The sequence below is a fragment of the Pyxicephalus adspersus genome, chromosome 2 (genome assembly GCF_032062135.1).
Source record: "Pyxicephalus adspersus chromosome 2, UCB_Pads_2.0, whole genome shotgun sequence".
NCBI lineage: Eukaryota > Metazoa > Chordata > Amphibia > Anura > Pyxicephalidae > Pyxicephalus > Pyxicephalus adspersus.
Window position 1 is genome coordinate 89,679,854 of NC_092859.1, and position 19,338 is coordinate 89,699,191.

General features: G+C 37.1%; 1 protein-coding gene across 3 annotated transcripts in view; it reads right to left on the reverse strand.

Moving 5' to 3' along the window:
* PAWR (pro-apoptotic WT1 regulator) overlaps window positions 1-17,169 on the reverse strand; it is a 61,637-nt gene extending 44,468 nt beyond the window's left edge. Inside the window, exons 1-3 of one of the 3 annotated variants that reach the window (XM_072401418.1) lie at window positions 12,583-12,653; window positions 12,428-12,502; window positions 9,706-10,308 (exon numbers count right to left, since the gene is read on the reverse strand). In XM_072401418.1, the coding sequence (XP_072257519.1) occupies window positions 9,706-10,218 (513 nt within the window). In that variant the 5' untranslated portion in view covers window positions 10,219-10,308; window positions 12,428-12,502; window positions 12,583-12,653. Of the gene's footprint in view, window positions 1-9,705; window positions 10,309-12,427; window positions 12,503-12,582; window positions 12,675-17,000 lie in introns of those variants that run through there. The other 2 variants (XM_072401416.1, XM_072401417.1) reach the window with 2 other exon arrangements.
* Between the last annotated feature and the right edge of the window lie 2,169 nt (window positions 17,170-19,338).

The following is a 19,338-nucleotide window of genomic DNA, read 5'->3' on the forward strand; positions in this document are numbered from 1 at the left end:
AGCTGCTATCAGTGTGCTGTGGCCAGGTTTGTTTATAGAGGTGTATTTATGGCCAATAACTGTACAAATCCCATAATGATAAAAGACATATATAAAAAAAAGGGTGCAGACAGGTAAAAACTTATGGACCCTAAAAAATGAGCAATATCCAATAAAAAATTCCTTTCCACAGCATATAATGTTACTACAAAGTTTGTTAAAGTTCTCCTATCACCTAAAGCTGATGACAGAGCTGAAAGCCTTCACTCAATACAATGAATGTGTGATCCCAGAGGGCATGCATACTTACATGTCACTTTTTACTTTCACATGGGAGTCGTGCAAAACCCTTTCATAGAATGCACCAAAATCACTCCCTTGTCTACATTTTTCTTGTAAGCGGTAAACTGACAAATCCGATAAATGCTTACAATAAAGAGTATAATCCATTGACAAATGTAAACTTCGGCAGGTATCAACTTTATAAAGAAGAAAACAAGGAGATGTGCAGAAAAGTAAATAAGCTGCTAATTTCTTATATGTCATTTTTTGGTTATATCAGTGACATGCCATGACATAACCTAATGTATTTAACTCTGCTCTATATCTGTTACTTCTCACATATAGGATACAGGTTTTTTATTTTGTTGTACATATTTAATAAAAAATAAAAACAGAGGGTACAATCAGTAAAAAGTTACAAATTGGTAACATCCTAGGAGTACAATCTTTGAAAGCTATGTTCCTGTTTGGGATAAACAATCTGGAGGACATTTATTTGGACAGAACATGTTTGTACAGTTTATAAACCTGATCTCATATGTAAACACCAGAATGTAAACGGAAGTGATGTACGCACATCACAGAACACAGCTTTAATTACACAATTCATCACAATACTTTATAACCTAAAAACATCTGTCAGTCCAGTTTGCTACAAAGAGTAACTTTGTAGTCACAAAAAGAGAAAAGAGATTCTCAATGCTTTGAGAGGGGCTAGGAGAAATAAAGAAGAAATAGCAAAATTGATCTGTGCTTTCTATACTATTTTAGGTACCCACATAGTCCAAATGCTACAGATTAGGGGGTGCCATGCAAACTTTTCATCTGAAAACTAAGAATTTCTGCATGCAATTGTTCCAGCAAATTTACAGTAGGAAAAGAATCTGACAATCAGACAAAGTGTGAGGATAAGTGGGTAATACTTAGGAGTCTATTCTATTCACTAAATAGTGAATCGGACATTCATTAAACATTCTTTGGTAGAGAATCTTCCAGGTCTATGTGTTTTAATGGCAGTAATTCATTTTCCACCACAAAATATCTCAGTAAATGTCAGTTTCATTGCTTTATCAATAAACAAAAAAAAATAATATAAAATCAGTTTACACAGTGTGGATTTTTGTACTCCTTCCCAATTTACCTGCTGTTATTAGGTAGAAGTTGAATTATGCACTTCTACACCCTTACCCCTGCATTTTTCTGCATTGGTGACACCACTGGTGAATGCCGAAAAAAAAGTAGATCAGTAGTTCTGCAGTTATTAGGAACCTTCCCAGAAGAACAACGATAATCATCCTCACCTAGATGCCATGGGTGGAGGACAGGAGTAAGGCAAATATAATTCAACTTAATTTTTTTAGCTGCATTTTACACCTACTAAGGGTAAGCCAAGGTTACATTATCAACCAGCATATAGGCTGTGTCCCCAGCTAACTTTGCAGGCACACAACTTTTGTTGAGGAAATAGCAGTGGACTTATAAAAGGGCAGCCCATAGTCCAATATGGAAATGTCTTCAATATGTCTAAGCATATGTGATGATAAAAAAAGCTGCTTCTGCCACCAAAAGGTACAGGGGTTCTGTAGCACACTTGTCCAGGTGACAACGTCCTAACAGTGCAAATGCTGTTACTTTGGATTCACATCTTACACTATCTGTTGTGTCTTCAGGACACAAAGTAAAGTGGTTTCTCCCTAAGTAGACACAGTAGGAAAAGAAAACTTACAAAGGTCTTAAAACCTGATAATAAGAGAAAATTTTTTAGGAAACACACTTTAGGGGTTTTATTTATAAAACTGGGACTTTGAAATTCCCTCAGATTGTCCCAGATGGGAAATAATTACTTCCATTAAAACATGGACCTGAAAGATTCCCACAAGGGAATGTCGGATTCCCTGTTTTATAAATAGAGCCCTCAAGTAGGGATAAACTCCTGATCTGCATACTTGTATTGGGTAAGTGGAATTTCAACATTACTTAAGATATCTAACATTATCAGCAATGAGTCAATAATAGGCAATTTATTATGGAGTTTTTTGTTTGGATGCAATTTTAAAGAAAATAAGACAAAGTATGAGGAAATAGCAGTGGACGTAAAAAAAAGGGCAGTACATTGATAGCTATCAACAAAAAAATGACTAATTACCTTTTGATAATTGTTTGTCTTAGTAACACTATCAGTAATAAAACTGGTGTGTATACTAGACGGGTGTAACATTTATTTAACCTGCATCATGCAGAACACGTCATACTCTTTCAAAGAATGAATGAGAAAGATTCTATAGGTTCTGCAAAATTGTCATTAGAAAGAAAAGTTTCTGAACCACTGGAAATCACTTCATTGATTACTTTATAAATGTTTCCTAAAATGTGACTGGATCATCACTATAATATTATAGCAGTACACATTGAATTTTTATTGCCATATCATCACTGATCAAATGGTTTACCCAATCAAGATTATTTCTGCAAAAAGTACTGCAATTTCCATATTTGGGAATACTTTTTTGTTGGTATTTAAATCATCCACCTGCTGAAGGGTTAGATAGAATAACTTTGAAAATACTTTAAAATAACTTTGATTTATTCTTAATTTTTTTGGATGTCTTGCTTGAATGGCCTGCTTTAGATCAAACATAATATTTCAAGAACACTGAGAGCTGGGCTAGAACTCAAGCTTAGTCATTTGAAATGATAGAATGGACCTGTATATACTTTGACTTGACTCCTATGTTTTACTTGCACTTCTTTTGTTTCTGCTGTACATATTCCTAAGAATGGCTCCTCAATGACTAAGTTATCTAGCAAAGCAGCCAAACGCAATGACACTCCCTCCAATTTGAAGCATGTTATCCAAATATTACACTACATACATTTGTTTGCCTAAATATATTGCTTACCCTTATACAAAACACTGTTTGGGTACAGAGATAAATTTCCAGATGCAAACATTTTTTAGTAGTAATATACTCTGTGGCAGTCTCTACTGAATAGTTCAGTGTTTCTTATAATATATAACTATAATAATGCTGGCTTCATATTACCCAAGGGTTCTTAGTCATTGGTTATGGGATTGTACAGGGCAAACTTAAATCAATTCCATTCATAATGACTGGCTCTTACTGAAAACTTCCAACTAAGCCATCCAATGAGGGATAAGTCACCACCATAAATTCATTATTTGTATGTCCTTTATCTTCAACTAATGAGCTCTTTAAAAACAACGAAAGGTAAGAAAACTTCAACTTGAATATCTCAATAAAAACTTTTGAAAATTTCTTTTTATTCCTTCGTACAATAAAGGAAATCACAAAACCACTATATACTCCCTGTAGTAGCATGTTTTCTCTTGTGCCACAAATCACAATTAGGGCTGCAAACTGATTTCTCGCACAGGCCTTTGCATTTTATTTAGAGGTGAGAGTTTTAAGAAAAGCTGTGTTGGTAACCAGAGTAAGTTCACTACATCTGTCTTGTTTATAGTTGCACCATTATTAAGGGTGTCACTGACCTGGAAAAAAAATGTAGTCGGTAAACTCTCAGGACAAAGGACCTAAGTGCTTCCAGATCAGTGGTCAGGATAACAACCCTAAAGCTTATTTCTCCAAAGATAAAATTTAGTAATAAGACACTGATTATTATTCTGGTTTCTTGTATATACAGATCACATTCCACCAAACTTTAATCTGAACTCTGGGCTTTGTGCTTGTGCCTCCAATTAGTTGTAGCCTTACTGCTCTCTGCACCAGTATCTTGTGATAAGTGAAAGGTCACCGGGATGACAACCTTTCAGGAGGCAGGGCCATAACATTTTGCATTAGCAGCATGTGTACATTCTTCTGGGTCTCATTTTAACAAGAAGACTAAAGACATATTTGGTCAAACAGGACTACTATGGATGACAGCTCCAAGTTGCAGCCCAAGAGACCTTTTACAGAATAACATATCCTGGAGTTATTATTATTCAACAGGATTTATATAGCTCCAACATAATATGCAGCTCTGTACATTAAATAGGGGTTGTAAATGACAGACTGATACAGACAGTGACACAGGAGGAGGAGAGGACCTTGCTTGGAAGAGCTTACAATTTAGGAGGTGGGGGAAGTAACACACAATAGGGGGGGACATTCATTTTGGAGTTGTACTTTAATTTTCCAAGATATAGGATGTTTATCACCACCAGATTCACACTGGTCTGATTTAGATTGGTGAGGAAAGAAAAGCTGCCACCGTTTTGGGATCAATCATTCAATTCTTACCAGCCAGGCTGATAATAGTCATTTTAATGCCCTAGTGGCAACCCTAAATGCAGGAGACAAGAGAGATTTACATGCTGCAGGTCTTGTATGCAATAAATTAAGGAGTTCACATGAAGGGAAAACATAACTTCTACTGTCCCAGTGTGTTTAGTTAGAATTAGCGGCTTGTCGATTAGTTCTATTGCTGGTTTGGAATAGCTCTTTTGATTTCACATTGCAAAATAAACAACAGATCTAATATTTTCATTGGAGTACACTGAAATAATTACCTACACAATTTTCCTTGTACCTAGTGGGCCTGATTTATAAAAGCTTTCCAAGGTTGGAGAGGATACACTTTAATCAGTGAAGCTGGGTGATCCAGCGAACCTGGAATGAATCTGGTGCAGAATTCAAAACATTTGCAAGCAAACATCAAATGACTTTGAAAAATTCCCATTCCAGGTTTGATGGATCACCCAGCTACGCTGATGAAAGTGTATCCTCTCCAGTCTTGGAGAGCTTTAATATATTAGGCCCATTTGGGCAACTTCCTAGGAAAAACTGCTTCTGACTGGTTACAAATAGAGAAATAAAAAAATCAACTCATGATGTAGACTAATTGAACCTATATACCTATTGTAAAAAAAAAAAAAAAACACTAATTAATTAGACATTCTCTACTGCATGGTGCAAATACGACATTACATCACATATGAATCCCTCCGTATTCAGAGCTTACAAAGATATAAAAAATCTCCACTTTGCTTGGTGTCCAAGCGTGACAAAATACTTAATCTATGCAGGATTGCCCGAGGGGAAGGACGGCCTACCATGAGCACGGTGTATGCTGACAACTGCGCTGTACATACAAAGGAGTGGCAACAGACCTTAGATCACAGCGACAAATGAATTAAACCATAATAACAAAGAAGGCAGACAGGGCATGACATCTCACAACACAAAATGTTAAAAGAAAAAAAAAATAGAATATCAATTTTATCCTATTGCTTTAGCTATACCTTAGTATGTGAAGCCAGATTATTTTGGTAACACAATTAACGAATCCATGAAAACAAAAAACTTTAATGCCTCTAAACAGACCTCCCTGGTTACTTTGAGCTGGGATAATACCCCTTACATCATTCTCTGCAGATATTTTATTAACACTGATTATTGTTATACTGCTGTATTTCCACACCCATGACCTAAATCTATAGGAATATTGTCTGCAAATGCATTGTTACTAATAAACACATGCTGCTAATGTTTTATATTAAAAATAATGATATTTAGGAAGAGTGACGCTAATGAAAAAAAAACACTGACCCCCTTCATATCTGCATTGCGTTAAGGCATGCATATTGATGTATGTTATTTTGTTACACATTAAAATGTCTTGAATTATGACAGCCTATTTCTTTCTAAGAGATTCCAATGCAATCCAATGCCTGAAAAATCAAACAGGGACCTTTTTTTATTCAATACAACTTCATCACAATGGCTAGGTGGTACCCATTAGTGTGATATGCATTTGCAAGGTATATTGGTGTGGCATTTAAAATGAATAGAGCTACAATGTACTGTAAATCATGGGTACTATCAGTGTTACCACATGCATCGGACCCATGCATGGCACTACAATACATTGTAATACAAGAACCACAGCATGCAATTCTGCAGTGCATGACACACAAACACCGAGTTTTGGTTGTGTTATTACAAAAATGCACAGTGTTAGTGAGAACATGTTTAGAAAATCAATAGGGATGACAGGGCATTGACTAAACATATCCAGGCAAAAGGAAACACATTCTTTTCTATCAAGTTAGTTATTGCATTGAATTCCCGGTTGTTCTGTCCTGAGTTAGCAGTTCTATGTGTTCCTGAGAATTAGAGTAAAACTGTATTATCCTGTGCAGCCTCAGTCTGTGTGTGACAAGCTTTTAGTAGCATCATAAATACCCATTAATCTTGCTATAAAATGATTCAGGATACAGACCAGGTTAAGTAATAAAACTTTTAGAGAAGAGTAGTCTGTAACATTTCAAAGAAAAAAAAATATTGTCTTGATAAGACTGTGCCTTGTGTAAAGATAGCTAACTCTGCCAGAACTCTGACAGATACTCTACTGTAAACTGGTTCATACTAAATCTCAAATTTGGCCATTTAGATGAAACAGCAATTAGAAGGCATTTCTCTCACTGGCACAGACTGTTCTTAATTAGAAGTGGATTGCACAATGAGACATGTGATCACGGGGAGAGGACAGAGTAAACCTCCTTTCAAAACAAAAAAAAAAGTTTAGGCCAGTTCATCTGAAAAAAAGGATTTCAAATCTTTTCTGAAGGAGGACATTTTAGCAAAACAGATTCACTGAAATGTCTATCCCCTCTGCTACTTAAACTTTCTTTCTTCACATTCTCTCTCAGCTATGTGAAAAGTACTTCCATGTATAAGGGAACCATGTGGCCCTCTTTCCCTTCTCCTTGGATGCATTATAGGATACCCAGGCAGCTACTCACCTGATCCCAATTGCTGTCACAGGATGGTCTCAAACTCTTTCTAAAATCTAATACAGAACTTCAGCAGGACTTTTTGCCAGAGTTAATTGTGCCTAAGCAATAACCTAAAATGTATATTTTGTCTTGGATTTCCTGAACAGCAATGCATTTCATTTATACCTATTTATATTTTTGTATGTAAATATGTATATATGTTTTTATGAAAATGACAGATGTTTGTTGTTTGCAAGCTTTAAACAAGAAACAAAAGTTCACTATAAGCTCTTTTGGGCAGGGTCCTTTCCTCCTAATGTGTCACTGTCTGTATCTGTCTGTCATTTGTAACACCTGTGTACAGCGCTGCATAATATTATATAAATTCTGTTTAATAATAATAACTATTGTGATGGCCACTTTTCCCCTTGCTGGAGAACCTAAGATGCGGAAGCAATGCCCTGGATTTGCAAGATTGGTCCCTGCACTTAGACACAGTTCAAACATTGCACATCAGTAATGGGGAGAAGACCAGTTGTAAGGAGACAATACACTATACCAGGGGCTAGACCTTTGCACAGTGTCTGCCAGCCACAGTTTCATTTTAAGACCAGATATTTATTCAGCAGTTCCTGAGAAAAATAAATCAATTGTCAGGAGGTTTACACTCTCCAGTGTCTACAAAAATATAAAATAACAGTTTTAGGCTCTTTAAACCAGCCTTTCTCATTCTTTTTTAACATGAAGTAACCCTTGAAATAACTATATTCATAGCTCACAGTACATTAGCATGGTGGTCAGTGGGAAAAATGCCTGTTACAGTGCTGACCAGTAGAGTTAATGCCTCCTTTCAGATAGCCAAATAAACATAGCTTCCATGGAACCAAGGTTGAACACTGCTTTAATCTGCCTAATAGTAACCTCCTCCACTTCATGGAAAAAATGTTAATTGGCCATACTGAGTAATCTGATTCCAAACTCTAAAGATGTTTACTTAGACCAGAGTTCCTATTTAGAAGAAAATGGTGGTTCAGAAACACACCCACATGACAATGAAATAATACCATTTCTAGTGTCTGCTTGTAATGACATCTACTAAAGCTAATCTTCTATATACAAGTTTACACACGTCACAATGAAAGGGAGAACATGTACACTTCAGGTCACATTGACATTTCTCACTCCAAATGCCTGAATGGTACTGCATAGAGTACAGTAGTTTTAGGCATGGCACTGTGCATACAGTTTTGGAAAAAATGCAATGATAAGCAGCGTTCAGTTCGATAAGTTGTAAGTGGCTAAAAAAAGTTTACAGTCATGTCAAACAAGATGAAATGTCATTAATCACTTGCTGTATTTGCACACTGATGTAATTGAAGAATACAAAAATCACTTGTTAAAGACTGACACCAATCCAGACTTGTTGGATCAACCAGGTTCCCCCATAATGGTCTATCTTCTCCAGTCTTTCAAAACTTTAAGAAATCAGGCCCTAAGAGATCAGATGCTGGATGAAAATCTTATGATTGAGTTGGCAGTTAAGTGTTTAGTTTACCATAAGTCTCCCACAGTCTGAGAGTACCAATATCATGTAACTAAGGACCTTGTAGATTGCAAATTACCCATGACCTATTCAGGTCATGAACACTTTACTTATTAAGTATTTACATATTCTAAACGGTGGTTAAATCAGCTCTTGTCCATCTCTGTATCCAAAAGCACTATTGGGAAATTCATTTTCAAAATTCACAACACAGCCACTGAAATGTTAGCTTTTTTCTTCTATTGCCAGCAGAATGTTATCAGCATGCCAGACCTCTGATGTAAACAACCAGCAGGTGTTTCAAATCTGTTTGAGAATGAATACCTTTAAACCACAAACAGCTTAAGAGGTGATGTCTCTACTACTAAAAACATGTTAATAGTCAAATGTTCACAGTCTGTCTAAAATGCACAAATAAACTATAAATATTTCCAATGAAAATTGTTATTTATAGATTAAAATACAGAAGAAGGGGGATTGGAGCACCTTTCAAGTTTTTTTTTTTTTACACCCAGAGGTCTATTTACCATCACTTCAATTAAGTAAGGAACAATCTGCAACAGAGACACTGATAGTCATGGACCAATCATGAATGATAAACAAACATATTTACATATTCATCCTTAAACTGCGTGTCCATCCAAAATGTGCTTTGTTGTTGTCTGTGTACACATTATTCCTTAATTCCTGATTCTACTAGGAAAATATCTCTATAAAGACCCCTGAAAAGTAAATCCCAAGGATTTTAATCATTCCTCTATCAAAAAAAGTTATCTAGATCTAAACATCAAGTATTTAATTATTGAATCCATTAATCTTTAAATTCTTGTTCATGAATCATGACTGGTTCTGTTAATGTTTCAGTTGGTGTTTCATTGAAGATTCAGGACTTTGACCATGGACACAATGTTTAGAAAAATACACAACAGATGGGCCTACTATTTGGAAGAAAGGTTACCAGTCAGTTGGGATCAGACCAAGGTCTCCCTGGGTCTCATTACCTTGCATGCTTGTTGTAAAAATTAAAATGAATGCTAGGAAAAGTATTAGAGGACGTTGAACAAACCAATCACGACTGTTGCTTGATAATTTTATGTATATGTAACTCATGGAGTTTGCAAAGAAAATGTAACACAGCGATATATGTCTCTCATCCACTTACCTCTGCAGAGGGTATATTGACAACTCCGGTAGACCTCCTCTTTTCCCGTAGCTTTCTCTTCTCTATCTGCCCTTTACCCTTTCTTGCACTTGGGCCACAACTTTTCCCTTTTTCTTTTGCTTTACTTGAGCTCTCCTGGGATGCTGGTGGTGGTGAGTCCTCTTGTGTTGTTCCTCCTGTGACACCATCTTGTACAGGAACTGGGGCCTTCTTCTGCTGGGCAGCCACCAAGCTAACTTGCTGTTCTTCCACAGTCCTAGTGACAGCCGGGACTTTAATTACGGCTGCAGATGCTTGGCTATTGCTGTTGGGTATATTGTTACTACTACTGTTATTGTTCATTTCACCGCTAGTTTTATTGGCATTGTCAGCTGCACCGGCAGTCCCTGCTGTGGCCAGCTCAGCTGCAAGCATCTTTGCCCTCATTTTCTCCCTCTTGGCTTTCCATTCTTCTAGGAAATCGGTGGTGTTTGATGAAGATGGGTTGTGTGACCTGTAGCCACCACTTGCCATGTTCTCCCGTGTTTTCTCACTAACAAGAAGATATTCTCCAGATGTTCAGGACATGAACTGTTCAATTTGCCAGAGAGGCAATTGGAGAACCTAAAGATAATGGATACATTTTATAAGTGAGTGATTTGCTATATGAGTGATCAATAGTCCTACAGAGCAATTACCAGGACCAATGCCCATACCAACACCTGGGCATGCAGCTTCTGGTGCCAGGGTGTCTGACACTAACTTGGCTTTTCTTTGGGCTTTAATCTCCTTATTATAGACATCTCTTTAGCTCTCTGCAGACATACTGACATGGTCCTTTAATCAGCCTGTGCACACATCTACTCACACAGACAGTGCCGGGATCAGACAGGCATGCCCTGCCTTCACACAGACATGCGCTGTCTCGCCGCCTATTACTGGACTCTATTAACGAAGATTAAATAAATCAAAAATCACAGGGAGGAAACGAGTGTGATCAGCCCTTTCCTCTGCAATGTTTTGATGTTCTACAAAACTGAAAGTAGCAGCCAAAAAAATGAACAGAGCACTACAAAAAAAGCTGATTTTTCTACTGGTGCAGTAGAGTTGATAAGTGGTGCCAAGTAATTTAAAGTGCATCTCTCTTTTCACCAACTCCATTTCTGTGGTCACATGACTTCACTTCCCCAAGACATCCCCCACAGGTCTATAAGTGGCCCTCCCTATTGGCATGCTTCCAAAGGAACCTATGCTGAATGTTCAGGATTGATTAACCAATAGAATCCTAGAATAGGAAAATGATGTCAGTGTGGCACATGCCAGGACACATGCCAGGCTGCACAGGTGATGCCATAGCAGGCTGGCAATGCCAGGCAGAGATGGAGAAGAGAAACACATGCCTGTGATCTCTATTAAAGTGCAGGTCACAAATTCCACTTCTAGGTGGAAGTGGTGTAAACAGAAGAAAATATGAAGAACAGGGATTTTGGCTAAATATCAATACGTGCATTTACAAATCACAAATTATATAAATTAACAATACATGTTGAAATATATAAAATATTCCCCGTACCCATTTTAGAACACCATGGGTTTGGGGTAATAGGTCTAGACAAAATAGAGCTGACCATAGACTACTGGAATTGAGAATTATTATTATTGTAATTATTAATAAACAGGATTTATATAATGCCAACATATTACTAAGTGCTGTACATTAAATAGGGGTTGCAAATGACAGACAAATACAGACAGTGACACAGGAGGAAAGGACCCTGCCCCGAAGAGCTTACAATCCAAGAGATGGGGGAAGTATTGCACAATAAAAGTAGTGAGGGTTTAAGAGACAGAAGAAGATGGGTAGGTGAGGTTGAAGCATTGGGTTTTAGGGGCTCTTTTAAAGGAGCAAAAAGTTGGAGCAAGCTAAAAAAGATGAGGAAGATCATTCCAAAGTGTCAGGGCAGCTCCTGAAATGTCTTGGAGCCGTGCATGTGATGAGGTTATGAATGAAGAAGTCATTATTTGGTCATTGGAGGAGCAAAGCAAGTGGCTAGGGGGTATTTAGTGTGAAAGTCTTGTAACCCGACACGTTTCGCCTCATGGCTTCCTCATCAGGGGTATATATCTAGACGCAAGTAAACTGATGATTGAAGAGATGTATATATATATATATATATATATATATATATATATATATATATATATATATATATATGTGTGTGTGTGTGTGTAGTTTGAAAAGTATGCAGGATAGTCAAATAATTTATAGGATGCAGAACAGTCAGACAATGTATAAGAAATCAATATAATTACATATGTATCCTTTAATATAGAGAAGTACATTATTATGAGGATAAATAATCTTCAAATATCAATACACGAAGACATTCATGCACACAGAAATACATAGGTGATGTATATAGTTCTGATATATTTGGTAGGCTACATTGTAGTAATCATATAAAGAAAAGATATGTGCAAGATAAAATGGATGGTGATGTATAAGGACTAATGTGTGTAAATTAGGGTGTAGTAGTAAGAAAATATTGCACAGCAGAGATATATCAGATGTCAAAAGGCTGAATTCTGCTTTGGGGAAATTAAGGTTTTAGTTACCCAGAGGTCTGTGTGTAATATTAAATAAGAATATTAGTATAATATTATAATGATATAGTGATAGTATATAACAGTTATATATATATATATATATATATATATAGGAATGATCCTAGAAATTACTTACATAAAAAGCTTGGTTGAATTTAAATGGTAATGGAGAGTCCCTGGAAATGGGACCTAGGGCATGGTTTCCTTTACCCTTAGGGGAGAGAGGGAGAATAAATATAAATAAAGTTTATGGAGTATGCTGGCTGATTTATAAGGAGGGTTGTTACTTACTGGAGTCTGGAAGGCTGCAGACAAAATAAGTATATCACAGAGCAGGATACAGCCAGACTGGGGAGAGAGAAGTGCTGCAGCCACAGGCTGATAGTGTTGTGATCCCGCCTTATGTGTGCAAGGATCACAGCGTCCTTGGCTTGAAACTGCGCATGCTCCGATCTATAGGGCTCGCGCTTGTGCAGGAAGACACCGAGGGCTTCCCCATGCCATGAATGGGGCGGGCCCCGATTGTTAGGAATGGGTTAATGGATAGCTGCTCTTTATTTTAGCACGTCCACGTGTGGTTTGTGTGACTTAGATGGGAGGGGTAGGTAAATGCTGGGAGAGCTGTCATGATATTTGTATGGGGAATACGTGTGTGATAGTTTCAGGATTTTACGTTGGTAACGGGGAAACTTGTATGTTTGTGAGGAATAGCTATAGGGAAACATGAAGGGAGTCTATTATTATGGAAGGGATATGTGATTAGTGGAGGAAATAGGAGCGTTTAGTGCACAATGACAGAATGTACAGTATCACAGTATGACACAGGAATGTTATACAAAGATGTTGTACATTATATTGAAACTGAAAATATTCATGGTATACAAAGAAGTTGTATGATATATTAAAGAATATTGTTATACAGTAATATTGTACAATATAATATATAGGTACTCCCCGGGTTACATATGAGATAAGGACTGAAGGTTTGTTCTTAAGTTGAATTTGTATGTAAGTCAGAACAGGTACATTATTTTAATAAATGCAATTAGGACAGATGTTTGTCTCAGCATATTACTAGGCAGCGTGGTGTCAGTTACTGTATAAAATCCTCACTGTGAGGTATTCACAAACAAAGCAAAAAAAATCAAGCAGGGAATCCCCCGTTTGTATCTAGGAGGCGTCCGTATGTCAGATGTCCTTAACTCAGGGACTACCTGTACATGTTTTCATTTGTAATTATCAACATAATAAAAGTATGATAAACCAAGGTAATGTGGATAATTGTATAGTACTCAATGAAATGTATACAGAGTATATAGGGATCATATATACATAAAGCATATATGGATTATATATAGCGAATAATACTGAGAAAGTCTACAGCTAACATCTGGTTAATGCCAATCTAGCAACAGTACAATATGTAGACCAAAAATACATGGTATAGTGGTAAGAGTTTCAAGTAACATATTTTATCACATACACAAAATCCATACAGAAAACTCATGTAGCATATATATATATATATATATATATATATATATATATAATACGGATCATAAAAAAATATTAATTTTATTATTGAATTTACTGGAGTATTGTAAGGGGCATAAATGGATCTTATTAAAAAATCATGAAGCGGAATGGTATGTCGGTGTATTTGGATATTTCCAAGAGGTATTATGGATAAGTAGGGTAAAATTAAATATAGATTCACCACCATATTGGAGATAAAGATTAAACAAATAAAGAAACGGTTTGTAACTAATAATATCGTTCAAACTTGAAGGTTGGGTAGCTCTTAAAGTGACTATCCACTTTGTTTCTATTTGAAGCAGTTTTCATCTTATTTTGGGAGAGATGTGTTCTAAAATGAACCCAGCTAAAGGAGGCTGGGGAAAAAACTGAAATATAAATGTTCATAAATGCACTTTTTCAATGTACCACAGATACATGAAATCAAGTACGCTACTCCTGTTCTGGAACAGTCGATGTGATACTTGGGTCTATATAAATATGTTTGTCCATTGGGAAGTATGATATTCTTGGATTCTCTGATCAATTCACATTGCTTGCATAAACCACATTTAAAAGTTCCCTGGGTGAGGGATTCTTTGGATTCAATTGAAGGCTCATCCTGAAAATGGCTACGAACAAGAAGGTCCTTTAGTGATTGGGATTTATGATATGTAATCCGAGGTCTGTCACCAAAAAATGTTTTGATGTTTGGGTCTGATCAAAGAAGTTTCTTGGGAGAACACCATGGATAAGTTTGTGATGTTGATTATATTGTGTAATAGTATTTGTAGTATTGGTGGAGGCTTGCTTTTTCCTCGTTTTTTAGTTAGTAGATATGATCTTGCTGATTTAATGCTCTTTGAGAGGACCTTTCCAAAAGTTTTTGGAATATCCACAGTAACAGTCTCTCTTGAAGTTCCTTGGCTTCCTTAATGGAGTCTTTCTCCATTGCACAATTTCTTCTCATATATTTATATATATATATATATATATATAGTTTCAAATACTGACTAGAAGCGATACTTTTAATGGGGGCCTTAGGGTGTGAACTTATAGCATTGTGTTTCCTGCTGTTGATTTCCTGTAGAGGGTAGTAATGTTTTCTTAGAGTGTCTCTGATCTTAACCTATGTGTTCTATAAAGGGTACTTTTTCAAGGCTGTGTTCTATGGTAAACTTTAGATTGAAGTCATCCATATTTAAAAATTTGTCCAGAAAATCAGGATGTCGTCAATATATTGTTTGCAAGGATCACGTAGGAGGGTGTGCATTTGGCATCATGACTTTGTTTCTGGAAGTACATGTTATTGTCAAAGGTAAAGGTATTTCTGGTTAAGATATATGTCAGAGGGAAATAGTGAAAAAGTTGTAGTCCTCTGACATTGAAAAACTTCTGAAACGAGAATACCCTTGTGCATAAATTGTCGGAGTCATGGGGGATTTTGTAGTTAGATACTCTTTGGTTTGTTTATCAATTGTGTTGTTGGTATAAGCTTCCCAAATAGTTGGGAACTGATACCATTTAAGTTATGTGATTGTAGATTTTTAATTTCTTTATCAATTTCACAGATGTCTTCTTCATAGTATGTGATTAGAATTCTTATTAAGTCTTCTGAGCATTTGTTAAGGGCATCTTCCTATTTGTTCCATATTTTCTCTGGGTTCTTCACATTCAGAGAAATTTTATCTTCAACCCATAAGGGTTACATTTTTCTATTATGTATTTGTTGAAATACTTAGTATGCCAAAATAAGAAAAATGTATTTTCAAGTAGGAATAGAGTTTTAGTAGTAAGGTCTCTATTTGCGGGTCTGTGTGTTTTTGGGAGTGACATTTGTCTTCTATTTCAGACATAAAGCCCTCCCATTCTTTCCCTAGTATATTCATCTTTCCTGAGTGGGTACCACCTGTATATCTCATCTTTTGAGTGGGTACCACCTGTATATCTCATCTTTTGAGTGGGTACCACCTGTATATCTCATCTTTTGNNGTGGGTACCACCTGTATATCTCATCTTTTGAGTGGGTACCACCTGTATATCTCATCTTTTGATGAGACAACAGCTGAGGTTGTGGGTGATTTTAGAGGGTAATTCTTTAATGACCAAGATAAACTCTGCAGTTTATTCTTTTTGCATATCAAAGCAAATTACTGCCTAATAATATGCTGAGACAAACATCTGTCCTAATTGCATTTATTAAAATAATGTATCTGTTCTAACTTACATACAAATTCAACTTAAAAACAAACCTACCGTCTGTATCACATATGTAATAGAGTAGAGTACATAGAATAGTCAGACAATGTATAAGATATCAATATATTAACAAATGCATCTGATAATAAAGAGAAGCACAGGAATATGAGGATAAATAACCTCCAAATATCAATACATAAAGACATTCATATACACAGAAATACATAAGTAATGTATATAGTTCTGATTGTATTTGGTGGGAGCTACACTGTAGTAATCATATAAAGAAAGGATATGTCCAAGATAAAATGGATGGTGATCTATGGGGACTAATGTGGAAATATAGTAGATATCATGACTGCTCTCCCAGCATGTACCAATCCCTCCCCCCTCTAACTCACACATCCCTATCAGGCAGCTCCCCCATCATTTGTGATTTGTGAATACACATATTGTATATATTGTATATTTACTATATATTGTATATAATGTATGTAATGTATATTTAGTATATAATGTATATATTGTATGTATGCTATATTTAGTATATATTGTATATATTGTATGTAATGTATATTTAGTATATATAGTATGTAATGTATATTAAGTATATAATGTATATATTGTATATTTAGTATATATAGTATGTAATGTATATTAAGTATATAATGTATATATTGTATATTTAGTGTATATAGTATGTAATGTATATTTAGTATATAATGTATATATTGTATATTTAGTATATATAGTATATTTAGTATATATTGTATATTTAGTATATATTGTATGTATTGTATATTTAGTATATATTGTATATATTGTATACCCCTGTTGTTCACATGCTGTGATCTCTACATAACATCACTGAGAGTAGTGCAGGAGGCAGTGAGTTCTATCCTGGCTGCAGTAGAGTGCAATGTAAGCGCAATGAATGTAGACGAGCAGTGCCCGGTTATCAGGTGCCCCCTCCCCATAGCAGTGCTGCCCATTACCTGCACCGCAGCCAGCTGTCAGTCCCCGGGCTCACCGGACAAGGTGCGGACACGCATCGCTCACACCTCTCACTTGGCTTTCCCGGAAGAAGCCGAAAGTTCTCGAGTTACACCGAAAGTCCACGAACTTCTGCAAGCCCGAGGGAGGTGACAATTGCATTCCAAGCCCTTCCGGAGTTTGCCGAGACTCAGGGGCCTCTCCTATTGGAATTCTGTGTGGAGTGTGCGGTTTCGGGGGGGCACATGTTTTGTACTTTCAGCTGGGACAGGCAGCCGGGGCCAGCTGCAGGAGGCAGTGTGTAATTGCTGGGGGGCGCAGGTACAGGTAGAAGGCAGTTTTTAGTTGCTGAGGGGTGTAGATACAAGTGGCGGGCAGTGTACAGCCGCTGGGGGGCGCAGGTACAGGGGGAGGGCGGTGTGCAGGTACAGGTGGGAAGCTGTGTGTAGTTTACGGGGGGCACAGGTGGATGGGGCTTTTCTATTGGTGTTCCATGTACTGCCGCTGGGGAGCACACACTGCAAGGGGTTCAATGAGCCTTCGATTCAAATAAGGTTCTTGTCAGAGTTCTTTTAATTTTCACCCAGCTGGCAATTATAGACTGAGACCTTTGCTCTGTATGGACGCAGTAATCTTTCTTCAGGGTCCAACCCACTCTCATTGAGTCAGACCAATAGCATTTATTTATTAAAGAGCTCTGAGACAGCAGAAGAAGTGTTTGACCTCTGCAGAGACACTGCTGCTTCCATAAAAGATGTAATTGTCCTTCATTTGTAGAGCATTCCAGAGGGGAGACAGAGTCTGATACTCAGGCTTGTGTCTACTTTATAGAGAAAAAGGACTTTAAACCTATTTTGTTTAGATGTTTGTTGAATTGAAAAAAAAAAGTTTAACTGAGGTTTAATGATACAGAAACAAAGTAAGAGAGATAAAGGACAGTCATGGAATGTGGGACAAGGGCTGCTGCCATTCATATCCCCCTCTGAAAATACTCTCAGCTTAGAATCTTCACACCTATGTCACATACACTTACTGGACACTTTATTTGCTACAACACGTTACTACTGGGTTGGGCCCCTCTTTACTTTCAGAGCTGCAGCACTCTGTGGCATAGATCCAACAAGGTGCTTTATAGGACATTATACCATCACACAGTTCTGCAGATCCAAGATGTGATTCCCCCATTCTACCCCATCCAAAAAGGTCTTCTACTGGACTGAGATCTGGTGACTGTGGAGGGCATAGACAACAGTGCTAGCACCAAGTCAAAGCAGTGACCCCCCGGTTACATCATTTATCTTTCTAGTAGTTATTTAAATGTAGAAGGCTCTAAACCAGGGGTGTCTAACTCAAATACACAGTGGGCCAAAATTAAAAATTTGGACAAAGTCACAGGCCAACCTTTAATTTTATTGAAAAAATATTTACAATTGAGGAAGGTCGCTAATGAATGTTAACAGAGAGGGGGGCGATTGTGGGTCCCAATTGACGCGCCAGCAGAGCATTCTGAGATTTGTGGTATTAGCAGTGCATGCACTGTCTACCGGCGGGCCAGCTCTAGTAGACATTTGGTATTTTCTCGCAGGCCAAATATTATTACGGTGCGGGCCAGATTTGGCCCACGGGCCTGAGTTTGACACCCGTGGTCTAAACACAAATATTTAACCATGTTCAAAAACGTAGAAACACACATTTGTTTTAAAGAATAATACATATAAACTTAAAAAGTCTGGTTGCTTTAAACCCATAACTAAAGAAGAGCATATTTTGTGTGCAAATTCAGGCCAAGGCCAAGTTAAATTCAACTGACCTCTTCAAGTGTTTTGGTAGTCATGATCAGGTCCAAATCTAAAAATGACTTCACATGCAATCATCCAGGTACCCCATGAACACTGTGGAGCTGGGGATATATAGTGGAGCTGGTATACATGGAGATATGCATTCTGAATAATAATAAATGACCAAATGTCCCCCTATTGCAAGGATGCCACTAGTGGGAAGGTCAAATAAAATTCAGGACAGGTCACACTCCGCTCTTTGAGCACTGTTAAGAAGTTTATTATACAGCTGGAATTGAATTGAACTTTATCTCCCCTGGGCCAGAGTCCCTTGACATGCAAACATAAATCTGATCCCTTGGGAAGAGGCACACAATGTAGGGGAAGACCTGGAATAGGAGCACAAAACTTGATTTTGTAGAATGTGGCTACCACTTCACAAAACCATTTGTTTATCCCAAGTGTTGGCCGATGAATTGTCATTGATGGAACCTAATGATCCCTGGGTCAGTGATGGGTCATTTGGATTTAATGTAATCTGTGTTTTGGACAAGGTACTTCA